The 22,760-nt window shown below is 35.5% G+C and overlaps 1 protein-coding gene across 2 annotated transcripts in view; it reads left to right on the top strand.

Moving 5' to 3' along the window:
* Window positions 1–21,054, top strand: part of LOC128987885 (fatty acyl-CoA reductase wat-like) — a 60,763-nt gene extending 39,709 nt beyond the window's left edge. For both annotated transcript variants that reach the window (XM_054408960.1, XM_054408961.1), the window contains 2 exons: window positions 13,833–13,961; window positions 20,937–21,054. In XM_054408960.1, the coding sequence (XP_054264935.1) occupies window positions 13,833–13,961; window positions 20,937–21,036 (229 nt within the window). In that variant the 3' untranslated portion in view covers window positions 21,037–21,054. The remainder of the gene's footprint in view (window positions 1–13,832; window positions 13,962–20,936) is intronic.
* The last annotated feature ends 1,706 nt before the right edge of the window (window positions 21,055–22,760 follow it).

Here is a 22,760-nt window from a genome sequence, read left to right as displayed (position 1 = left end):
CTGTCGTGGGTTAAAAGCAGTACGTTGTCTCAAACTGCACTGCGTTACCGACACGCTTACTTATAACCACATTTGCTATTGAATAATGAAATTATATACCGTACAAGTATAAGTATATGACGTATTATATTATTACAATAACGGGGCCGATAAGTGCTCGGTTATGGTTAATTATTGGACTTAATAGTTAAAACAATATCACAAAGAGACACAATTTATCGATTACGAAAAATGTTTTTATTACAAACAATAAACATGAAATCGCTTATATAATGACAACCATCTAATTTTAAAATGTGCAATAAAACATAATTATCAAAAACTAATATGACCTTACTTTAACATAGTTATTCACATTTACATAATTAGTTAGGTACATCATAGTTATTTACACAAATAAATCCTAAAACCGTTATTTTCGTTCGCCAAGAAATCGTCTACTTATATCTTAACTAAAGAAGTAAAGGTAAAATGTAAAAGCATTAAATTAAAGTTTACAAGTGAAATTTCCAATATTATAAAGGAATAGAATTTTAGTTTATATCATATGAAATACAATTTTACGCCTCCTGATCGCGAAAATAACAACTTCTTCATCGTGTTAATTACGACAATCTCAAAAGAATTATAGTTATAGTTCGGACACACTAAAATTTAGTTATTGATACCAATTTTAAAGACAATTGTAGACAAAAAGAATAAATGAAATGTATATGCATTCCGTAAAACCTAACTAAACGTAAACAAATCAATAAGTAACACATTCAAACACACTCCATTCAAACTAAGCTACTGAAAAAAAATAACTTTAATATTATAGACAATAACAACAAACCTACGAAAATACCATAGGTAACACTACAAAGATATGCAACAAATCGGAAGTATAAAAACAATTAAATGTACTTGCTGTGACAAACACATTGGGCAAACAAATTGAAATTTATAAGTCAGATTCAATAACGAACACATTCAAGGATACAATTCGAAAACAAGACATCTATGAAATACAATTTTGCAGAACATCTCTTAAATATAGAAAAATTACTAATTTTGAAGAATATTACATAATCTTGGAAATAGAGAAAGATTGAATGTGAAAGAAGAAATCTATCTAGGCCTATATATTAATAGGCAAGCATGTTTCTTTAAAACCTTTATCTCAGCTCGTGTGCATCGTAGGGAAAATCTACGCATACCGTTAGATAGCTATTTTCCTGCAGGTGTGCAGAATCCCTTTATAAATTTAAATAGGCTCAAAGATAAGCGCAAAAAATGAGTTTAAAAATTTGAAAAAATTAACATGGAACTTATGCGTTGCCATGCTGACGAAATAACAACAAAATATAAACAGAAAATATCAAAACAAATGGAAGAAACTCCAATCACATGTTTTATTTACAGTGTGGGGTGAAACATTAACATAAGTGAGTACATTACATATTTTTGGTCGAGTTTCGACCACTGGACATTAATCGTTAATATTAATACGCACTGCAAGAACAACAACTACCCGGGAATTTTAAACACATTGATACAAAAAATTAACACTTAAAACAATAGCAAACACAACTAAGGAAAGATTAAAAACAAATCAAATAATATATAAATAATATCAATCAAGAATAAACTATTTAACAAGTTGAAAATTTTGCTATAATACGTTATTATTTATTTACCTATTTTAATTTGACTATTGACTCTTGTAGGCCTATAATAACCGTTATAATGAGTATTGTTGCATTTTCAATGTGTTTAAGTGTTTGCTACAGCAATTACATGTGTTGAACTTGTTTTAGCTTATCTTGGTACGATGAACACATCGGGCGTCTTGACTTGGGTATTCGAAGGTCTTTTGAAACCCACAAAACAGTTTTCATTAGTTTTAATCGTACCAAGAAACTTAAAACAAACTGACGATGGATAAGACACGGGTTATCACGGTCCAACAAAAGCCATCCTCCCCCAATTTCTTTGGAGGCTAAATCAATTAGTCCACTCTTAACATCACACTTAAACATCATTTTTGGGAAATGTTTCCGGAACGACAAGAGTATGTCCCGAGTAAAATTAACCATGTCCTGTGAAGGCGCAATTAAGCTTGATATCCCTTCTTTGGTGCCGTAAGACTTGTAAAGTATCAACAATTGGTTCGGCTCTGACAACACTGAGTTCACTGTCAAGTCAACCTTACACGTGGCGCAATGGTACTTGTCCAGCACAACCTTGGCGACGTATCCCGCAACGTATCTGTAATATACACCTGAATGAATTATATAGATAAGCATTGCTCTATTACAAATAATCAACAGGCATTGGGCAAGCATAAAATCAACCTAACCAATAAATATAATGCCAATTAATCAGTAAAAAACAAAACATATTTTTTGGTTTCAATTTTACAATATTATGCGAAGTTTAGCATAGCGTTTTTGCACTACCCAAAGTCAATGATAAAAGAAAATATAAATAATATTATCTGCAGCTGCCTTTGGGCTAAAACCCTCTAAAATTTTAGTGCCATAATAAAAAAGTATGATTAAAAAAATAATTAACTAAAATAGAGTGCATATATACCTCTCTTCATTTATGTTTTAGAATTTCGTTAGAAAAAAAATTCAAATTTGATTTACTAGGACAATTAAGTTGACAAACATAACATATGCATTTTAAACCTTACTCTAACTCAAGACAAGTAGTTCAAAGCTTAAAAATTATACCAATATTGTAAAATCTAAAACATGTAAGCAGTGCAATTTATAATTTCGACAAAACTCTATTAATTAAGCATAGTTCTTTTAAGCTTAACTTAAAAAAAATTGGTTCAAGGGCTAGATTAATCATGGTCAGAATTTTAAGTATTTCTCAAATCAATGACAACATTTTTTAATAAATAAATCTACCGCACAGTTGTACATATACGTATTAACTATTGAGTTTGTTTAAACCAGCTGTGTGGAATGTGGAAAACAATGGATTTGACGGTTCTGCTTCTTAACATTTTAAATACAATTTGCCTACGTTACAAACATTGCGAGTTTTCTTTTTGTTGCCGTGGAGACCAATCAATTTACTTTTAAATCTCTCACCTCATAAAATCTTTGAAAGCCACCGGGGCGGAGCCCTATGTCAATATCAAAACACGAATAGCTCTAAACAAATCTCTGGAGCTCTAAAAAAACATTCGTATATTTCAAAACATACATATCGGTGTATTGTCGTTGTCGTAGTCTTAAGAAAACATTTAAGACTAATTGGTTCAGAGACATACTGCCGGACAGTACCACAGACACCCCTTCTTCTTTATAATATAATATAGATTTGTCATATTGTGAGTTTACTATCAACATATTTCGTAATTACAGTACTTTGATTATTACGATCATAAGAAGCTAAGTAACTTTAAAAGATATTGTACGATGACTTTCAGGTAACGTAAACGTAAATTATAACGATAGGTACGGAACTGAAGCTATGGTGAGTGTACTTACTCAATTGAACAAGTCTCCAGGGTAGGGACGGTCAGGCTTGTGACGGTAACTGCTGGGTCCGCGGAGACAACGATGACGTCCTCTTCGACATCCGAGCCGTCTGCGTCGTCGTGGTCCAAGGGCTGCGTTTGGTCCTCGCTGTCGGCGACATCACAGGGGTCGTCAGGGTCGTCCTCCGTGTCAGTTGGGGGAGCAGCTTCAACTTCCACCGTAGCTTGCTCCAACAAAACTGGGACCATTTCCTCGTCGTCCATCTCGCAATTAGTGGTTGATGGAGGCTTCATCAACGACACTTGGATCCGGTGCCTCAGATTCTGGCGAAACTTTGTAGCTGACGGATTTCGGTCGAACCCCCCTCTTTGTCGGCACATCGAAAACTCGTTCTCAATTGCATCTTGGGAGAGACGATTTGTCATCAGAAACGTGATTCCCTCGGCATGCAAGATTTCCCAGAGCTTTAACACTGCATTTATTGTCTGCGCAAAGCCATGAAAACTTGGTGGTTTACTAAGTTTTCGGACTGTGCTCCCTCTGACTTTCTTAAACTTCTCTACTTGTAAGTTCTCGATCCATCTTAAAGCACTGACAAGCTTTTCTTTTACCAACTGTCCTTGTTTGGTTGTTTCAGAAAGCGCACACCGAAGAGGAGTGTTGTCAAACAGTAGTTTGCTGTTCAAACAGTCAAAAATATCGTTAAAATTTCCAATAAATTCTGCTGTTTCCATGGCTTCCTTGGGGAGTTGATTTGTCTGTACAGCGGTTGTCATGGCGGCCTTCACCGAACGACTGAAAATTTGTGTTGCCAGTTTAACTTTCATTTTATCAAATGCATTTGGTGAAATGTGCTTTGATGTTAGCTTGACTAGTGCACGAGCAGTAGTTGACGCTGCATCTATCTCATACAGCTCTTTGATGTGCTGCCACGAGGCCCTTCCATTTTCAAAAAGTATATTGTTTTTTAGGGGTGTGCGATGCATCGAAAATGCATCGAAATTTCTATTCTATTCGATTCGATGCATCGAATCGCGATTCGATTCAGTGGTGGTCAAAAAACGATTCGATTCACGAGGGAGTCAGTATCCATATACGAAAAACGCCTGCAGAAAGTCAATGCAATACCCGCAATACAGGAGCGCGTTGCTGTTGCGTTTCCTTTACGAAGGCGTTCTTATTTAATACATTCTTTGCATTAAATATAGCTTTAATTGTTTTATATTTTTTTGTTTTGACATTGCAAATGATTAGAGGTTTGTTTTTTGTCTTGATGTAAGCAGTGTGTGAAATATTTTACTACTGTGAACCTAGCCAAAACAAGGTAGGTTACTCCAAAATCATTTTAAAAATAAGTCTGAAAAATTGTTACTTAATACTTAACTAGTAAGACTAATGTTATAGACTGATTCATTTGGTATTTTTGTTAGGTGTCTGCCGGTCCCCGTCCCCGAATTTTTGTTGGGGCAAAAGAAAAAAAAAGAATAATTTATTTCCAAAGAAACACTCTTATATTATTATATCTATTATTACAGAGGAATTAAAATGTTCAAATGAGAATTAAAAATTAAGTTGGCTCACGACCTTTAAGAATAAAGACACAACAGAGCAATTGCCGCACTGCCACTAGCCAAGCCAGAGCCAGGTCTAGTCGTCTACTGATAAGAGTAACAAGACAAAAGCCATGACGCAACACTAACAGTGCAAAGAAAACAAAGTCAAAAGAATAGAAAGACTATTTATCCAGACATACTAGTATAATCATTTATTGTTTATTCAATACCTAATTAAAAATATATTTTATTATTTTACATAATAAATTATAAACAAAAGAAATATCTGATATAGTGAACAGATCTGTATCTTGGTTAGATGGGGTTAAAAAAATATATTTCTAAGATCCAATACAATATTTACAACTCACAAATTACATTGAATTAATTTCTTTGAAAATAATCTCTAACAGTTTTGTGTTTTTGAATAAAGAAATATATTTCTTTGTCTCTACTTCCTTGTTTCATCACTTGCATTTTGTCAGCAATTGAAGCAACTGGGTAGCAACCGGGTGGTGTAAGAGGGGAGGGGGAGGGTCTATGACCTTGAATTCACACATCGTTGCCCGGGCCTGGCTGGTGAGACTGATTCATTGTTTTTGTTGACATACTACTACCCTTCCTTAAGAGAAAAAGGCCCTGCTGTTCCAAAAACATTGAGGGTAGTGATGTGACGAGTCGGGTACTTTCCTGACTCGAGTTACTCAACTCGCCAACTGCCGTGAACTCGAGTTACGAGTCGAGTCAGACTCAACTCGAGACGTTCCGAGTTCGTGTGAGTTCGGCATTCTCCGTACGAGTTCGTTAGTTTTGCGAGTCGGCCGACTCGGTAGCGGCCAATAGCGTATCAGCTTTACGAGTCGAGTCGACTCGACTCGAGACGTTCCGAGTTCGTGTAAGTTCGGCATTCTCCGTACGAGTTCGTTTTGTATACTCGCACTCGCACTCGGCCAATAGGGTTTCAGTTATACGAGTCAACTCAACTCGCGTTCCGCCAATAGCGTTGAATCTATGCGAGTTGACTCGTAAAGCTGTGACGCTATTGGCCGAAAGCGAGTGCGAGTCAACTCGAGTCAACTCGTTACGTCCCGAGTTCGTTAAGGTTCGGCTTTCTCCGTATGAGTTCGGTTTCTTGACTCGGCTTTTGCGAGTCGGACTCGTAATGTTACGAGTTCGTGTAGCTTCGGCAATCTCCGTACGAGTTCGAATGAACTCGAGTTACGAATGAGATGACTCGAGTTGACTCGACTCGGGTCTTGACTCGAGTCAACTCGACTCGCCAACTCAACTCGTCACATCACTAATTGAGGGTAGTTTAAAAACATTGACCTGTGTTGCCAAGGGCACTAGGCTAGAAGATAGCATTTAACTTTCTTGTCTCTTGATTTAATATTATTTTAATCTTCTATATATTATTTAAGAGTTACTTTTCGGGTACCTAATTAGTTGTGATATTGTTTGGCTTTATTTTATGGATTTTTAATTCTTTTCATTCATCAGTTGTTTTAGGATTTTAACCTCTTGCAGTAGGTCTATACTACTGTATGACATGATATGCATTTTTTAGTTCTTATTAATTATACCATAAACAATGTTTGTATGTTATTTACTGTTTTTGAGTTTTATAGGAAATTAGTTTACACAATATCTTTTCTTCAATGAGTTCTCCACTTGACATGTTGCTTCTAGCCTATTACTATTTTAGGCCCTATAAAAATAATGCCTAGGTAAAGCTGTAGGCCTACTGATGCCAATAATAATTCTTTATTTATGATGATGTAACAAATAATGTAAGTGTGAGGTTATTATACTAAGGAGGTTAGGAGGCATGGAATGAATGATACATATTGCATGGTGGAAACATATTATTTTTATTTTCTTCTTGCTTGCAGTCCTGAAGCCGGTCCACAGGCCCTAAACTTGTGATATGTAAATTTATTTCTTAATGGTCTTTTTATATTAAGTTCCATTCAAATTTGTTGTAATTTAGCTACCGGCACCTATTTAGTTATTTAAACAGTTATTAAAATGAGAATGAATGTCTTGATAAAAAAAATATTTTCTTCTTTCTTGCAGTTGAGCCAATTCAAGTAAAAATTATGAAATAGGCAAGTAAAGCAGCTCACTGGTATTTCCAGCAGTTATTCTAATACATATGATTGAAAATAAATATTTTTTCACCTAAAATTCATATGTTAAGTATGAAATAGGCCTAATACCACATCAACAAAAATTTGTATTACACAAATGTGATACATTTTACACAGAGGATACGCGTCCGGTAACCAGACGTGGATTAGGCGTCCGGTAACCAGACGTGGATTAGGCGTCCGGTAGGGGGTCCCGGAACGCCATTACCACAATGATACGATGTTCAGCCATCAGTGTTCGTGGTGTAGTGGATAAGGTGCTCGACTGATATGCGAGAGGTCCCCGCTTCGAAACCCATCGGTAACTTTAACTTTTTGTCACAGATTTTGCTTTGAATGTAATTTCTTCTGAACTGTACATCTTTTGTTAGAATTTTTGGCATTTATAATTTTATGTTATGAAGAGAATTGAACCTTCATTTGATTTTTTTCACTATCAGCAAGTTTGGTTGGTTAGGTTAGGTTATGACAGTAACTGCCGGACGCCTAATCCACGTCCGGTTACCGGACGCGTATCCTCTGCGTACATTTTAATTATTGTTAATCCACTCAATTGACAATTATGAATAGAAAAATACCGTATTGCTTCGAATCGAGTTGCATCGAATCGAATCGAAAATCTTTTGAATCGAATCGTTGCTTCGAATCGAAAATTTTTTGCTGCTTCGCACACCCCTATTGTTTTTCATCAAATTATTCCTAATGGATTTAATCAGATGTGGAGGGTCATAAACAACAAAGATCTGTTTATTTTCGTTTAAGAAAAAAGGCTTTTCTTTACTAACTCCCAGGAGATTTGCAGCTTTCACATTGTTGTTTCCCTGGTCACAAACAAGAGCACGTATATTTAATCCTGTTCTGCCCACCTCTCGAACCACGTCAACAATTATCTTTGACAGCAAACTACCTTCAGTTGGTGTTCCACTCAGGTAGTACGCAATGGGCATTTTCCATTTGTGAAATATGCCGTGTACCATAAACATTAGTACATGTGTTGCGACGCGTGGTGATCGCCCGTGGGGTCCTAGGTCTTCAAACCCCTCTACCAAATCACGCTTTTCATTAAACGTCAGGTGTTTTTTGATGACCATTTCGTCGTATATTAAAACCACTTGTTTTTCATTTTCGTTCATGGTCGTTGCTTTGAACTTCATTTTATCTATAAGATCTTGGGAAATTCCAGGCATAAGGTCGATGACATTAACCCAACTTGATATTGTACGACGACTTGGCAAAATAAATTGTTTGTCGGTTATCAAGTTGGTGTATAGTGCTGGTGATCTGTAGTGGAGTTCTACAGCAAGCTGCTTCTCCTTTTCTGACCATTGCGTACCCCTTGTATGCAACATTTGCATTTTCAGTAAAGTTTTAAAAGGTTCGCTTGATATATAACCACAAGCGGTAGAATAAGCCTTATGTTTTGATATACGTTTTAGCTTTTGTCGCCGGGACTTTTCAGAAATTTGGTGAAGTTTACGTTTGCTTTTAAATAGTCTTTTTTTAAGTTTTATTTTCCTGGGCGTATCTGGAGATGCGTGACTTATCAACTTACTTCTTGTGGCCGGGGTGTGAACGGCTGTGGGCGCTGATTCTGTCATCGAGCACAACTTCATTCTTTTGGCAAGGGATGTCGGTGGCGGAGGCAAGAACTGGGGGTGTTGAGACAGAGGCGATGATGACTGTGGTGGTGACGTAGGCAGGAACGGAGATTGTCCAGGCAGAGGTAGCTGTGGCGGAGGCTGTAACGCGAGTGATGATGGACCAGCCCCAACGTGCATCTGTCGTTGTCGGTCGATCCAAGATAACGGCGGTTGACTGTTGGGATCATCAGTTGTTGTTGAGGCTGAGGTTGTTCTGGGGACCGTTTGGTGTACTCCGAGGTCTGGATGCACTTCGGTGTTTTTGAATAAACAAAGTAGGCACTGCGTCTTTCTCAATTTACTACTCTTAGACGGATTGTTGAAGCATAATGGCTCAAAATGTTTCTCGCAAACAACCCGAGACCTGAGAGCAGATAGGGGGCAAATCTATAAGCTGGCTGTTAGCACAATTGATAACCCAACGATCACATACTTCCGGATTTCTTACAGGGAATTTAAAAAATCGCAACCCATCTTTTGGTTGAGATGACGTACATGATAAAAACGCACACTTTTTACTTCCGCCTGACATATCTAAAAGCACATTGCAACTAGTTCACTAAAATCCTGTACACAACTTAAAAAAAAAACTAATAACGATACGTATTGAAAAAAAAAACTATCACGAGGCACATGGATACCAATAAAAACTAATGTTTAACGAAACAACTGCGACTACATAGAGGCTAACTGAATTGAACCTCTTCAGTCCACGTCCGGCACAACACTAACACAAAGAATAACCAAAAAAGAAAATACCCTGCCACTCAAACTCGTACAGAAGTGTGAATTGACTTGGTTGATTTACAACATGCCATATAGTTGTATCGGTGTGTCATCCCCGGCGCCGGTGGCGAGTCACGTACTCCGAACCACCCCAGGACTGCCGACCGAGGCGGGTTGGTGAAGTGAAGACTCGTCTCGCCTTTGATGCCGCCGGGCGTTTAACAAACACCGTAAACATTATAGATAAAAAAGTTAAATTGAGGATCTTTTTATGTGCACATCCTGAGTACGGAATCAACGTTTAGTAAAATGACAATTCCACATTTATTTCTAGATAATTATAACCGATTTTGTCTTACTTTCACTCATTTATAACTTGTCTTATAACTTGTCACTCTACACTTGTATGATACCACTACAGTATCTTTGATATACCACTAACAGTGTCCCTTCAATTATAAACCACGTGCAAAAACATAATGTTGCTAGTTTTAAAACCCAGATATAGTGTCCGTAGTCACAATGTTACTTATGTTTAATTAGTTAAAATTTACTTGTACAATAAAAAGGAATGTCTTGGCAGGTGTGATATGACATTCCTTAAGTAAAAAAAAAATGCCCTGTCCAGATTTTTAGTCATATTATTCATATCTTCAAAATAAAACATTTCTACTTTAACTCCAAACTCTTTACTTTTTTGTTAAAATAACGCACAGTTTTAATTTAAAATACCCCTACCAGAGCAAACCTGCTGACAAAGCGAAATTTAAATTTCCGTAATTGGATTCATACTAAAAAAATTCCATAAACAAAACAAATTTATTTCCCAGTTTGAATAACATTAGATTTACGATTTAAGTGATTAGGTTTGCTTGGTATGGGATGAGTAACAATTGTTTCTCTACAAAATTTTTAGTACAGGATGAAATAAATAAGATTTTCAAAATGTTGGGCAACATATTATTTCCAGTTTAATTAATAGCATACGAATTTAAATTTACAATTTTTGAAATTGAAACTTAATCTCATTGAGTTTCTCACGCCCTAAACCCAAAATTTCATGAAAATCAGGACAAAATTAATCGCGTTTACATTAGGGGTCTGCGGGTCAGACTTTTTTGGTTCGGGTCGGGTCGGGTCGGGCCAATAATTTTGGTCCTCGGGTTCGGGCCAAAATCGGGTCGGGGCCAAAAATTATTAATTACAGGGATTTTTTTTTCTTTTTTTAACTCCTACTGTGTTTATAAATATTACTTGAAAATAACATATGGAAAAAGATTGTATTTATGTATATTATTTCATGTTCATAACTTATTTACAGCTTAGGAGTTGCCTCAACTGCAAGAAAGAAGAAATAATATTTTTTATCAAGCCATTCTTTCCCATTTTCATAACTGTTGAAATATCTAAACAGCTATATTACAACAAGTTTGTAATGGAACTTAATATAAATGGATCATAAACAAATCAATTACCTTATCACAAGTTTAGGGCCTGTGGCTTCAAGACTGCAAGCAAGAAGAAAATAAAATTCTATGTTTCCACCATGCAATATGAATCATTCATTCCCTGCCTCCTAACCTCCTCTCACACTTACAATAGCATTATTAGTTACATCATCATAAATAAAGAATTATCTATTATTGGCATTAGTATGCCTACAGCTTTACATAGGAATTATTTTTTATAGGGCCTAAAATAGTAATAGACTAAGCAACATGACAAGTGGAGAACTCATTGAAGAAAAGATATTGTGTAAACTAATTTACTATAAAACTCTAAAACAATAAATAACACACATACATTGTTTATGGTATAGTTATAGTAAAGACTGTAAAAAATTGCATATCATGTGATACACAGTCATAGATACACAGTTATAGGCACAGTAATAGGTATTGCAAGAGATTAAAATCCTAAAACAACTGATTTTAGCTAATAAATAGAAAAGAGAATTAAAAATCCATAAACTCAAGTCAAACAATATCACAATTATTAGGTACCCGAAAAGGAACTCTTAATATATAGAAAATTATTAAATCAAGAGAAAAAGAAAGTTAAATGCTAATTTGGCAACATAAGCAGACAGCAGAGACATTATAGTGCCCTAATTAGCAACACAACTCAATGTTTTTATACTGTAAGTCAATGTTTTTGAAACTGTAGGGTCTTTTTCTCGGAAGGAAGGGTAGTAGAATGTAAACAAAAAACCATGAATCACTCTCACAGCCGGGCCCGGGGACACTCAAGGTTACAGACCCTCCCCCTCCCCTCCCCTCCCATCTTACACAGCCCGAGCCAGGCCCGGGGACACTCAAGGTCATAGACCCTCCCCCTCCCCCGCCCGTATTACACCACCCGGTTGTTCCAATTGCTGACAAAATACAAGTAACAAAACAAGGAAGTAGAGACAAAAAGATATATTTTCTTTATTCAAAAATATAAAACTGTTACAGATAATTTCCAAAGAAATTAATTCATGGTAGTTCGTGTCTTGTAAATATTGTATTGGATCTTAGAAATATCTTTTTTGAAACTCAATCTAACTTAAGAAAAAAATAATTTTACTGATGAAAACTTTCATAAAATTATAAAATATTTAGGCCTAACCTCTTTGTAGACTTGTTGATACTTGATACTTAAAAAAAAAAAAATTAAATAGTGACCATAAAATGCCGAACCAGACGATCAGAAGTGTTGTTTTGTTTTGTTACTGAATGACAAAAAGGACAAAAGGAAAATAATGAACAAGATACAGATCTGTACACGATATCAGATATTTCTTTTGTTTATAATTTATTATGTAAATAAAATACTAAAATATAATTTAAACTAGGTATGGTGTAAACAATAAATAATTAAACTGGTACCTCTGGATAAATAGTCTTTCTTTTGACTTTGTTTTCTTTGCACTGTAGCGTCACGGCTTTTGTTTTGTCAGTAGACGACTGGCTCTGGCTAGTGACAGGCAATAATTGCTCTGTTGTGTCTTTGTTCTTAAACGTGAGCAAACTTAATATTTAATTCTAATTTTAACATGTTAATTCCTCTGTAATAATGTATATAAGAGTGTTTCTTTGAAAATTACTTATTACAACTTTAAAAATAGCCTAATAATTATTTTTTTTGGCCCGACCCGATCTTGGCCCGAACAAATCTCTGACCCGACCCGGTCTCTCGGGCCTTCCGCTGGCCCGACCCGACCCGAAAAAATCGGGGACCCGCAGACCCCTAGTTTACATACAAACAAATGCATATAACAATTTCAATCAATAGTGTTTTTAGCCCCTGTGGACATAGAAATGAAAATGCTAATCGGTCCCGGGCCTAAGTCTTACCGTGCCACCTACGTTAATAGCTACTGTACTTCCTTATAGGGAAATTCGCTAGAAATCTAGATTTGGTTAGGTGGAAATGAAAATAAAACGTATGGACATTCTGTATTTTTAACCAGAAAAGTAAACAAACATAGGTAAACTGAGTTTTGTTGCGTCCCAACCAAGTGAATAATTAAATGCTAAATTATAATAGTAAATCGAATAAATTTTATATAGTTAGTTAACATTTTATGCGTAATATAAATATAGCATACTAATTTAGTTAGGCCTATTATTAAAGTTAATTAATTAGGCCTAACATTAAAATAATACTTCATTCACATAATATCCACTAGTATAGGTATTATTTATTTATTTAATAATATAGTAGCTAGTAATAACATTTTTAACGCTAACACGCACACTGCGAGGTTAAATATCAAGCAACAGACACAGTAAACTTTATCCATGAGCCGGCAAGCGGCCTCTCGAAGTTGCGTCGGGCATGTACAATGGGAAACAATGCTATTGTTTGCGCTTCCGTTGGTAACGCAGATTTTAGGGCTCGCAATTGCCGCTAGGAGCAGCACACTACTAGGCTAAAAAACGCCCACGCTTAACTCCATATGGCTGCCTATCTCATTATATTACTTCATCTATGATACTACTAATCTATAAAGACATCAGACATACAACGAAGTAAGTGATGGACCAATGTCAACTATAGCCGATGACAAAACTTATTTGAAATAATCGATCAGGAAAACGAATAGAAAAGATTGGTCTGTGGGTATGTTTAATTAAATAAACTTGGTCCAAAAGGGACATCTGGCCCGTCGGTTAAGGCAGTGTCTTAGTAAAGACAGACTTAGTAGATGCAGACTTAGTAAAGTTTGGTGTCAACTATAGTTGACGATCGGTAGTGAACACGTTAACTATTTCTAGATGTATCACTTTGTTGTAGGCTGTTCCTGTATGACTTGAGACAGCTAGACTGGGACTACTTCTGGCTTCAGGGGTTGAAAGGCATGAGAGTCTATCTGATCAATGAGCCCATGGATACTGTACCTCAGGGAATCAAACATTATCGGAAGTAAGTACACCATCTTTTGTTATTTCTAAAGTTTAGAATCTTGACACTTTTTGTGGTTAAAGGCCTACTTTGCTTCGAGCGACTTAAGCGATAGTCGTTCACCTATTATCGCTCAAAAGTCAAAGTCAAAGATTTTTATTGTCTTTAAACACATGTGTGCAATTGACAAAGTCACAAGCATATAATGTATGTAAATAGCCTATTCTAAATAAAAGCATTGACTATGTATACCTATACAGACGTTTCATAGCCATAGTGGACCTGTCGCCAGTAATTTGTTGGCTAGCAGCACCAGAACAGAAAATGAAGAGTTAAAACATGCCTTGCATGAGACAAAAAATACTAAAACTTGCCGTGAACTGGAACTAGAGGATATAATAATAGGGAAAGACAATGAAATAAAAAATCTGATTAAAACCCATCTAGAAAAGGAAGATGATTTAATTTTCTAAAATTTCACACTTAGAAAACCAGATAAAGAAGTTACAAAATGTTAATAAAGAACTAACGGCTGAAGCTGCTATCGAAGAGGACACTTTGAGAAAAATGTCTACTGAAGCTATTTGTAACAGATGTGAAGTACTCAAGCAAGAAACCAAAAATATGATTGACTCCATAAAATCTTTAGAGGCTGTAATTAGTGTGCTACAATGTGACAATGCTGAATTAAGGAAATCAAAATTAGAATCACAGGAAAGTAATCAGTATAACTCAAAATGTCTAAATTGTTTTCCAAATTTGAATAAAAGAAATTCTCAACCTTATCGTGATCAGTGGCAAATGCCTAAAAATCCCCTAAAAATACCAGAGAACAATGAGGTCCCTACTATTGAATGTAACAACAAGTTTTTGGTTCTTTCTGAAGCAGGTGCCACAGGCGAAAAAGTAACCCACAATAACCCATCGGGTGAAACTGTGACCCAAACAAACAAAAAGATTATGCCTGTAAAAAGAAAAAGAAATCCATGTTTGACAAAATTACAAAAATCTAATAAGCTACTAATTTTGGCTGACAGTCATGGCCGAGGACTTAGTAACCTCTTATCGCAGAATACCAATCTTAATGTAACGGCCGTTGTAAAACCTGGGGCATTGTTGACTGATGTTATTCGAGATATCTCTGAAATTTCAAAAGACTTTGACCAGAATGATTTCATTTTGATCATGGGTGGAACCAACAATGTTGACCACAACGGCGCAAAGAATGTCATGAAAGACTTTCACACTTTACTGAATAGTTCTATAAAGGCTAATTTAATAGTTGCTTCTCTTCCTATGCGCCATGACTTACCTAGACTAGACAGTAAAATCACTCAAATTAATTATGAGCTTACGGAAAAAGTGAAGAACTCAACATCAAACACCAGACTTCTAGAACTACATCTTTTGCCCCGTGACCTATATACAAACCACGGACTTTACTTTAACAAGAAAGGAAAAAGGAAGATTGCTGAGGAAATTAAAAGACTACTCCAGGATTGCTGTTTAAGTTCGTCGTCTTACAGTAAACTTAACATCAAAATGCCTACTGAAGATGCACCGATCACTGTGATGGAGGCGGACATGAACACCGTGATTCACAAGTTAAGGGGTCTAAAACATACAGCTTTTGCCCACTGCATATCTGCCGATATTGACAGTGACAGGCACATGAGTGCAGGTGTGGCAACTGCATTCAAGAAACATTTCAACAAACCTTTGACGACAGATTTTGTTAATAAATCTCTGTCTTACCAAAATTCCACAATGCAGTTGTTTATGGGTTAGTAACTAAGCCTAAGTTTAACACAAAACCCAACATTGAAGACTATAATGAATCTTTCGAAAGCTTCATACAGAACACATCACCAGAAAGGCATCAACTAATTGTTTGTTCCCCAATGGGTTGTGTCAGAGACAATATCCCCATAGAACATTTTGTTACAAAAATATGTGAGCTCCACCAAAAAACAAAAGCTAAAGTCATGATTGTAGTAAGCAACGAATCTTCTACCAGAATTCTAAGATGTGGTCTTTCTTATGTTGAGTTTGTTGTAAGGATTAGACAACACCTAGGGAACCTGATGAAGACCTTTTATGTCGCTGATAGAAGACCGACAACAGCATCAACTTTGGTGAAAATCACACGTGACAGTGGGGATGCACCTGTTTCTGACACAAGATCACTCAATGTAAATAGTAGTTGTAGTGAAAATGTATCCCAACTTGACTCCAATCCCATCCTGTCCCCTCTCACTTTAAACTGTCAACACCCACTTATCGACCTAACAACCTAGATAAGTTGGAAAATAAGAATTTTCAGAGTATTATGCTCTTAAACATTCAAGGCGGGATTCCAAACAAGCTCAATAATCTTAATGTTATTTTACAGAACACAAATATAAATGTTATATGTCTCGTAGAACATTGGCTAAGACCTGATCAAATAGCTGTTCTTAATACTTTAAATTCTTTTAGCTTAGCTGCTTTTTACTGTAGAAAAGAAGGTATACATGGTGGATCCTGTATTTTAGTTAGATCTGATGTAGTAGTCAAGGAGAGAAATGATTTAAATGTATATTTTGTAGATAATGTATTTGAGGGATGTTGTATTGAGATACCAAGTTCAAAATCAGTCATCATTTCAATATACCGTGTTCCAGATGCTAGTAATTTTAAATTATTTAAAAAAAAGTTAGAACAGTTTTTTGTTTTATTAAAAAAGGAAACCAACAGCAAATTTGTTTATATAGCAGGTGATTTCAACATTGATGTTCTGAATGATTGTAAAAACAAGCAAGATAAAAACTCTTTTTTAAATGTTATAATAAGTCATGGCTATATGTACTACTCAGATGAACCAACCAGAATTAATCAAAAATCTCAAATGTGTATAGACAACATACTTTTTAATAGAGGAAGAGACCTTTCAAAGTATTACAATATAGAATTAGGATTATCAGACCATAGAGCCTTGTTTATCTTAACTGATTGTGGGTTAAAAACTGAGCTTAACACTAGCAATAGTTTAAAAAAACGTATATTTAATAAAAGAAACACGCTAAGGTTTTTAGAAGTGCTTAATGAATCCTCATGGAATGTCACTGTACTTAATGATGCCCAAAAAAATTTTGATAATTTCTTGCAAAAATTTAAGTTGGATTTTCAACATTGCTTCCCTTTAAAAAGCATTAAAGCAAATTGTAAAAATAATGTAAAATCAAAAAAGTGGATCACCCAAGGTATTATGGTGTCAAGTGCTAGAAAAAGAGAACTATGCAGGCTAGCTAAACATTCAAATGACCAGCATTTTATTCAATATGTTAAGAGGTATAAAAAGGTGTTCAAATCTGTTTGTAACTCAGCCAAGAAACTATCTCACAGTAATTACATTAAGAACTCTGTGTAGATAAAAGTAAAGCTGTATGGGCAGTTGTTAACTCAGAGCTAGGTGTCCTTAAAAATAAATCTAGTTTCAGTAATATTGAAGACAATAATTGCATAATTGGTAATGGCACAGAAATAGCTGAACATTTTAATAATAAATTTGCCAACATTGCGAAATGTAACTCTGCTCTCTTCAATGAATTAGATGCCCACAAATTTCTTAGCGATACTAATCTCAATAATCATTACATACCTCATTTCAACTTTCAGCCTGTTTCCAGAGAGAATGTTGCAAAAGCAATTTTTACTCTTAAAAACAAAATGTCAGCTGGTTGGGACGAAATTCCTGTTAAACTGATAAAGCAAACTGCCAACATTGTTTCTGGACCTTTAAGTCAGATAATAAACCAGACAATAGACAATAGACAATAGACAAAATCTTTATTGAAATATTCCTAGAGAACATTCATGTGTCAGGTACATAAAATGTACAGTATGTACGTAAACTATTACAGTAATTTGCAATTACAATTAGAATTTTTTTCTTCTTTTTCTTCTTTTTTCATGGTAGCTTATTGTTTAAGAATTCATCCTCAGAGTAGAACGGCCGGTCCATAAGCCATGTTGTCAGGTGCTTCTTGAGCAGATTGGGTTGTTCTCTCTTGAGGTGCTCTGGTAGGTTGTTAAAGTACAGAGCACCTTTGTAGGATGGTTTCTTCTCGTACAGACTCAGATGGTGTTGTGGGAGGGAAAAATTGGCGGCATGTCGTGTGTTGTGCTGGTGTATGTCTCTGTGTCTTGGCTGGGCTGTTTTAGTGGTGTGGATAATGACTTCTCTTATGTAGAGTGAAATTGATGTGAGAATTTTAAGGTTCTTGAAGGCTTCTCGGCAACTGTCTCTGTAGTTCAGGTCGGCAAGGCATCTAATTGCTCTTTTTTGCTTTAGGAGTACTCTTTCCAGGTTGCCTTTTGATGTTCCACCCCAAGTCGCAATGCCATATCTGAGGTGGGACTCGAATAGAGCAAAATATGCAACTTTGGCTACTTCTGGGCTGCAAGCTTGCTTGATCCTACGTATAACGTAGAGACTTGAACTTAGCTTTTTGCAGAGCTGGTCTATGTGGGGTTTCCATGATAGCATGATAGATTGAAAGCCAGTCTTTTGAAAGTGGAATTTTTCCTTATCAGTTAAAATATGCTGATGTGAAACCGCTTCATAAAAATGGCAGTAAAACAAACTCAGATAACTATCGCCCAATTTCTATCTTACCAGCCTTTTCTAAAGTTTTTGAAAAAAATATTACTGAGCAAATTTCTTTTTTTCCTTGAAAATAATAACATTTTTGTAAAAGAACAATATGGCTTTAGATCAGGACGTAATACAACTCAGGCTCTGTCTGACTTCTTGTGGGAGGTCGGCTGCAGCATTGATAAGTCTCAGAATGTTGCTGGAATGTTTTGTGACTTGTCAAAAGCCTTTGACTGTGTTGTACATAATATTTTATTTTCTAAGCTTAAATTTTACAATTTTTCTCCAATTGCTTTGAAGTTTTTGAAATCCTATCTTACAAACCGCTTTCAAAGAACTATTATTTTTAAAGATAACATCTATAACTTTTCAAAATGGAAAATGATCTATTGTGGTGTACCTCAGGGCTCTATATTGGGACCCTTGTTGTTTTTAATCTATATTAACGACCTGCCTTTTAACATAAACTCAAAGCTTGTTCTATACGCAGATGACACAACAGCTATATTAAAATCAAACAGCCCTAACAATTTACAAAATTTGATAAACCAAACTTTTGAAGATTTAAACAAATGGTTCAGAGCAAATGGTCTGAGTCTAAATTGTTCTAAAACTCAAATTGTCAGGTTCAAAACTACTCATGACAGAGAAACCATCGAATTAAATATTAATTTTCAGGGGGAAATTATTAATGAAACGTCATCTACAAAATTTTTAGGTATTCAGGTACAAAACACTTTAAATTGGGATAAATACACATCAGTTTTAGCTAATAAACTAAATACAGTCTGTTTCCAGATGTCTGTCCTGCAGCATGTTACTGACCTCAGAACAAGGATGATTGTTTATTATACTTTGTTTGTGTCAAACATGTTGTATCGAATAGAGTTCTGGGGCAGCTGCTCAAATGCCGAAACCATTTTCAAAATTCAAAAAAAGATCCTTAGAATTATGACATTTTCAAAGCCTAGGCAATCCTGTAAATTATTATTTAGAGAATTGAAAATATTAACACTTCCGTCTGTTTATATCCTGCAAACTTTAATATTTATTAAAAAAAAATCTTGAATATTTTATGAATGAAAACCATAACCATAATTATTTAACACGACATCGAGATGATTTACAACTGCCCATTCATAGACTTGCCTCACTAGAAACCCTTCCACAATACCTAGGGAAAAAACTGTATAATAAACTGCCTGATAATATTAAATCATTAGAATCTTTTGAAAAATACAAAAAAGAAGTTACCAAATTGCTGCTTAATAAAGGGTATTACAAAGTTGATGATTTTTTAAATGATGTATATATTTGATTTCTTAGCATATTGTATAGTTATTATAGTTTTATGTATTTTAATTGTCCATGACCATTTCACCTGTTTCCCAGCTATGCTGGATCTGTAAAACGTTATGTGAAAATAAATGATTGACTTGACTTGACTATGACGGACGGTATAAGAAATATGTTATTCAATAAATTATTAACCATATTTTGTAACTAGCGCAATAGTCATTATTGTTTCTACACCTATTTATTACTCATTAAACAATACTAAATGCTCACATTTTTTATAATTTCACTCTTTTTGTCGCAGTTAGAAGAAGTCCTTGGAGACTAGACGTTCTAACTCAAAAACCAATTTAAAACCTACACAGCAAATTTCTAATCTCACACTAAGGCTAGATATATTTTGATTTGGTAAATAACTCTTCAGCGGCTGTTTAAAAATAACAAAATTAACATTGCTCTTATAGCGGGCAATTCCAAGAATGCCGTTGGCTTCCATGATCTCCCTTGGAAATACATTTAAAACAACAAACAACATTTCTAATCTCACAGTCAGTGCAGATTTACTACTAGGCCGAATAGGCCGTGGCCTTGGGCCACAAATTCTTTAATTCCTCTAAATGTGAATACTCATAAGGTTAACACCATTAACTAAGTCCACATACTCGTTACATGCTATTATATGCCTCTCCTGTTAGATAAAACTAAATTCAAACATTTTCACACACTCATCCACGCAGTGCATGACCTGTCCACGCTCCCGGCCATCACCCAGCCGCAGTGAACGTTTTAAAGCGTGTTTGTGTCATGTACTTAACATAATTTCATTTGTGATCTGTAATTAGTGAATAAAGTTGAAAAACCATTTGATATACTAGGTTTAAATCGCTACTGTCAAATAATATATTGTTGATGAGTTTGAGCTTAAATTTACATACTTTTATGTATATTTTACAAATTGTTCAATCAACTACTGTGCTTGCCATAAATAAATCTTGACTAATCCACCCGAGCTATCTTTTAGTGGTAACCAAACTATTTACTAACCATGTTTTTGTTTATTTCAGGTTACTTATTAGAAAGCTGCTATTTGACTCCATCATCTGGTCGTTTTTGGGAACATTAGGTTACTTAATTTTAAAATCAGTTGTTAGTCCTTATTTGTAAATAAATTATTATAAATTATATCCAGAATCCATTCCCCCTTCTTCAAGATTTTATTTCTCTTCTGTACGCTCTTTGACTGATTTTATGTAACTTTTCAGTTGGGCGAAAAAATACTATGTCATAAATTACATTGTTTTAAATAAGTGCCTGTGCTGCGTAGTGATAAAACTTATTGACTTTTGAGTTGTCCATTTTTATTGTGTACGTTCTAACGAAACACATGCCTAACATTATGATTTTTTAGGTAATGTGATCACAAGTTTATATTGTCTTGTTTGTATTGCACTAAATTGTACCAAATATCAAAATGGAGCTGTCCGTTGGAAGTTGGAATGTAATACAAAAATAAAAAAAAAACAAGATTTTTGTTCATTTTCTCTAAAAGAATAAAAAAGAAGTTAAGTGTGATGATTGAACTGGTACTGTATTTAATGGTAAATTTCTCTACTTCAGATACACCAAAATTTCATTCCATAGTTAGGCCTACCATACACGTTCATTTTGGCCTCAAGGTTTGGACTGTACAGTCTTGGACTGAAGGCAGGACTGACAGTGTGTGGCGATTCCTTGAGGCGGATTGGCGGCCGGACGGCGGGATGGGAAACACCTGAGGCCCGGCCTCAAGGCAGCTTGCCCTTAAGGCAGGTATGTGTATGTGGAATCCCGCAGTCCAATTCTAGTTTTAAACTTCAGATCTTCCAGTGTCTTGCCTGCATCAAAGTATCGCAATGTTGCCGTTAACTTTTTGTGAGGCTTCACAGATTACCTCATAACAGTGTCATGCTTGACAATAAAAAATCCAACCATTATTTATAACTCCAGCTAAGTTAGTTCGTCCGTTCGTAAATAGTTCTTCCAAACTCTAAACACTGTACTTCGGCTGAAGTTTGGTTAGTATATTGACATGATAATATTTTCCCCTTTCAAGCAATGACTTCGCCCACATGTTTCTCTTTCCCTTTTTCCCATTTGCTATAACATACACTATAACTGCCATTGCCACAAGATCTCCAATAGTTGACTGTCGATCTTAAAAAGTACGCATTCGAAGAAAGCTACCGCGTGACTCCTATGCTCAGGCCAGTTCGAAAATACGGTGCGTGTGTGGGGAGAAGACGACTCTGGCCAAACTGTGCAGTTCTGGCCTTCAGGGTGAAGGGTAGGCCTTAAAAAAAATCATAAATATTTATCCAAAAAATGTTTCCAAATCAGGCATAATAAATATAAAAAAATATAATGTTACTGTTGTGATGAGTAAAATCTGACACTTGTTGATTTCCAATATCAGAGTAACCCAAGTACAAGAGAACTTCAATGTCCCGCCTCTTCAACGTCAGGACTTGCTGAGCACATGATGGATAATCACAGGATTGATGAGGAATGGGGAAGATTGCTCCCCTTCTCAGACTTAAATAGTCTTAAATAGTCCTTCTCCACTGTTCTGTTTGGATTTGGAATATGTATGATAACTCTCCCCTACCTCAAAAAAGTAAGGTACTGAGGAAAAACACTTATGGGACGACCGTGCGTTTTCAGCTCTAGTATGTTGTGCCGGAAATTCATAAAACGGATTCGTTTCGAGTCAATTTTTCCCACATTTCTTACTCTATTCAATTTTCACAAAGTGCATCTATGTATGTGGTCACCCCACGCAAGCTCCGAATCCAGGGTGAAGGTGAAACATAGCAATCTTACAGACTCGTCACTGGAAACATTTTTATTAA

This window comes from Macrosteles quadrilineatus, unplaced genomic scaffold (genome assembly GCF_028750875.1).
Source record: "Macrosteles quadrilineatus isolate MER2022 unplaced genomic scaffold, UCM_ALF_1.0 Scaffold_2__2_contigs__length_208266976, whole genome shotgun sequence".
NCBI lineage: Eukaryota > Metazoa > Arthropoda > Insecta > Hemiptera > Cicadellidae > Macrosteles > Macrosteles quadrilineatus.
Note: the sequence above shows the minus strand (reverse complement) of the source record. Positions and strands in the feature narration are given on the sequence as shown.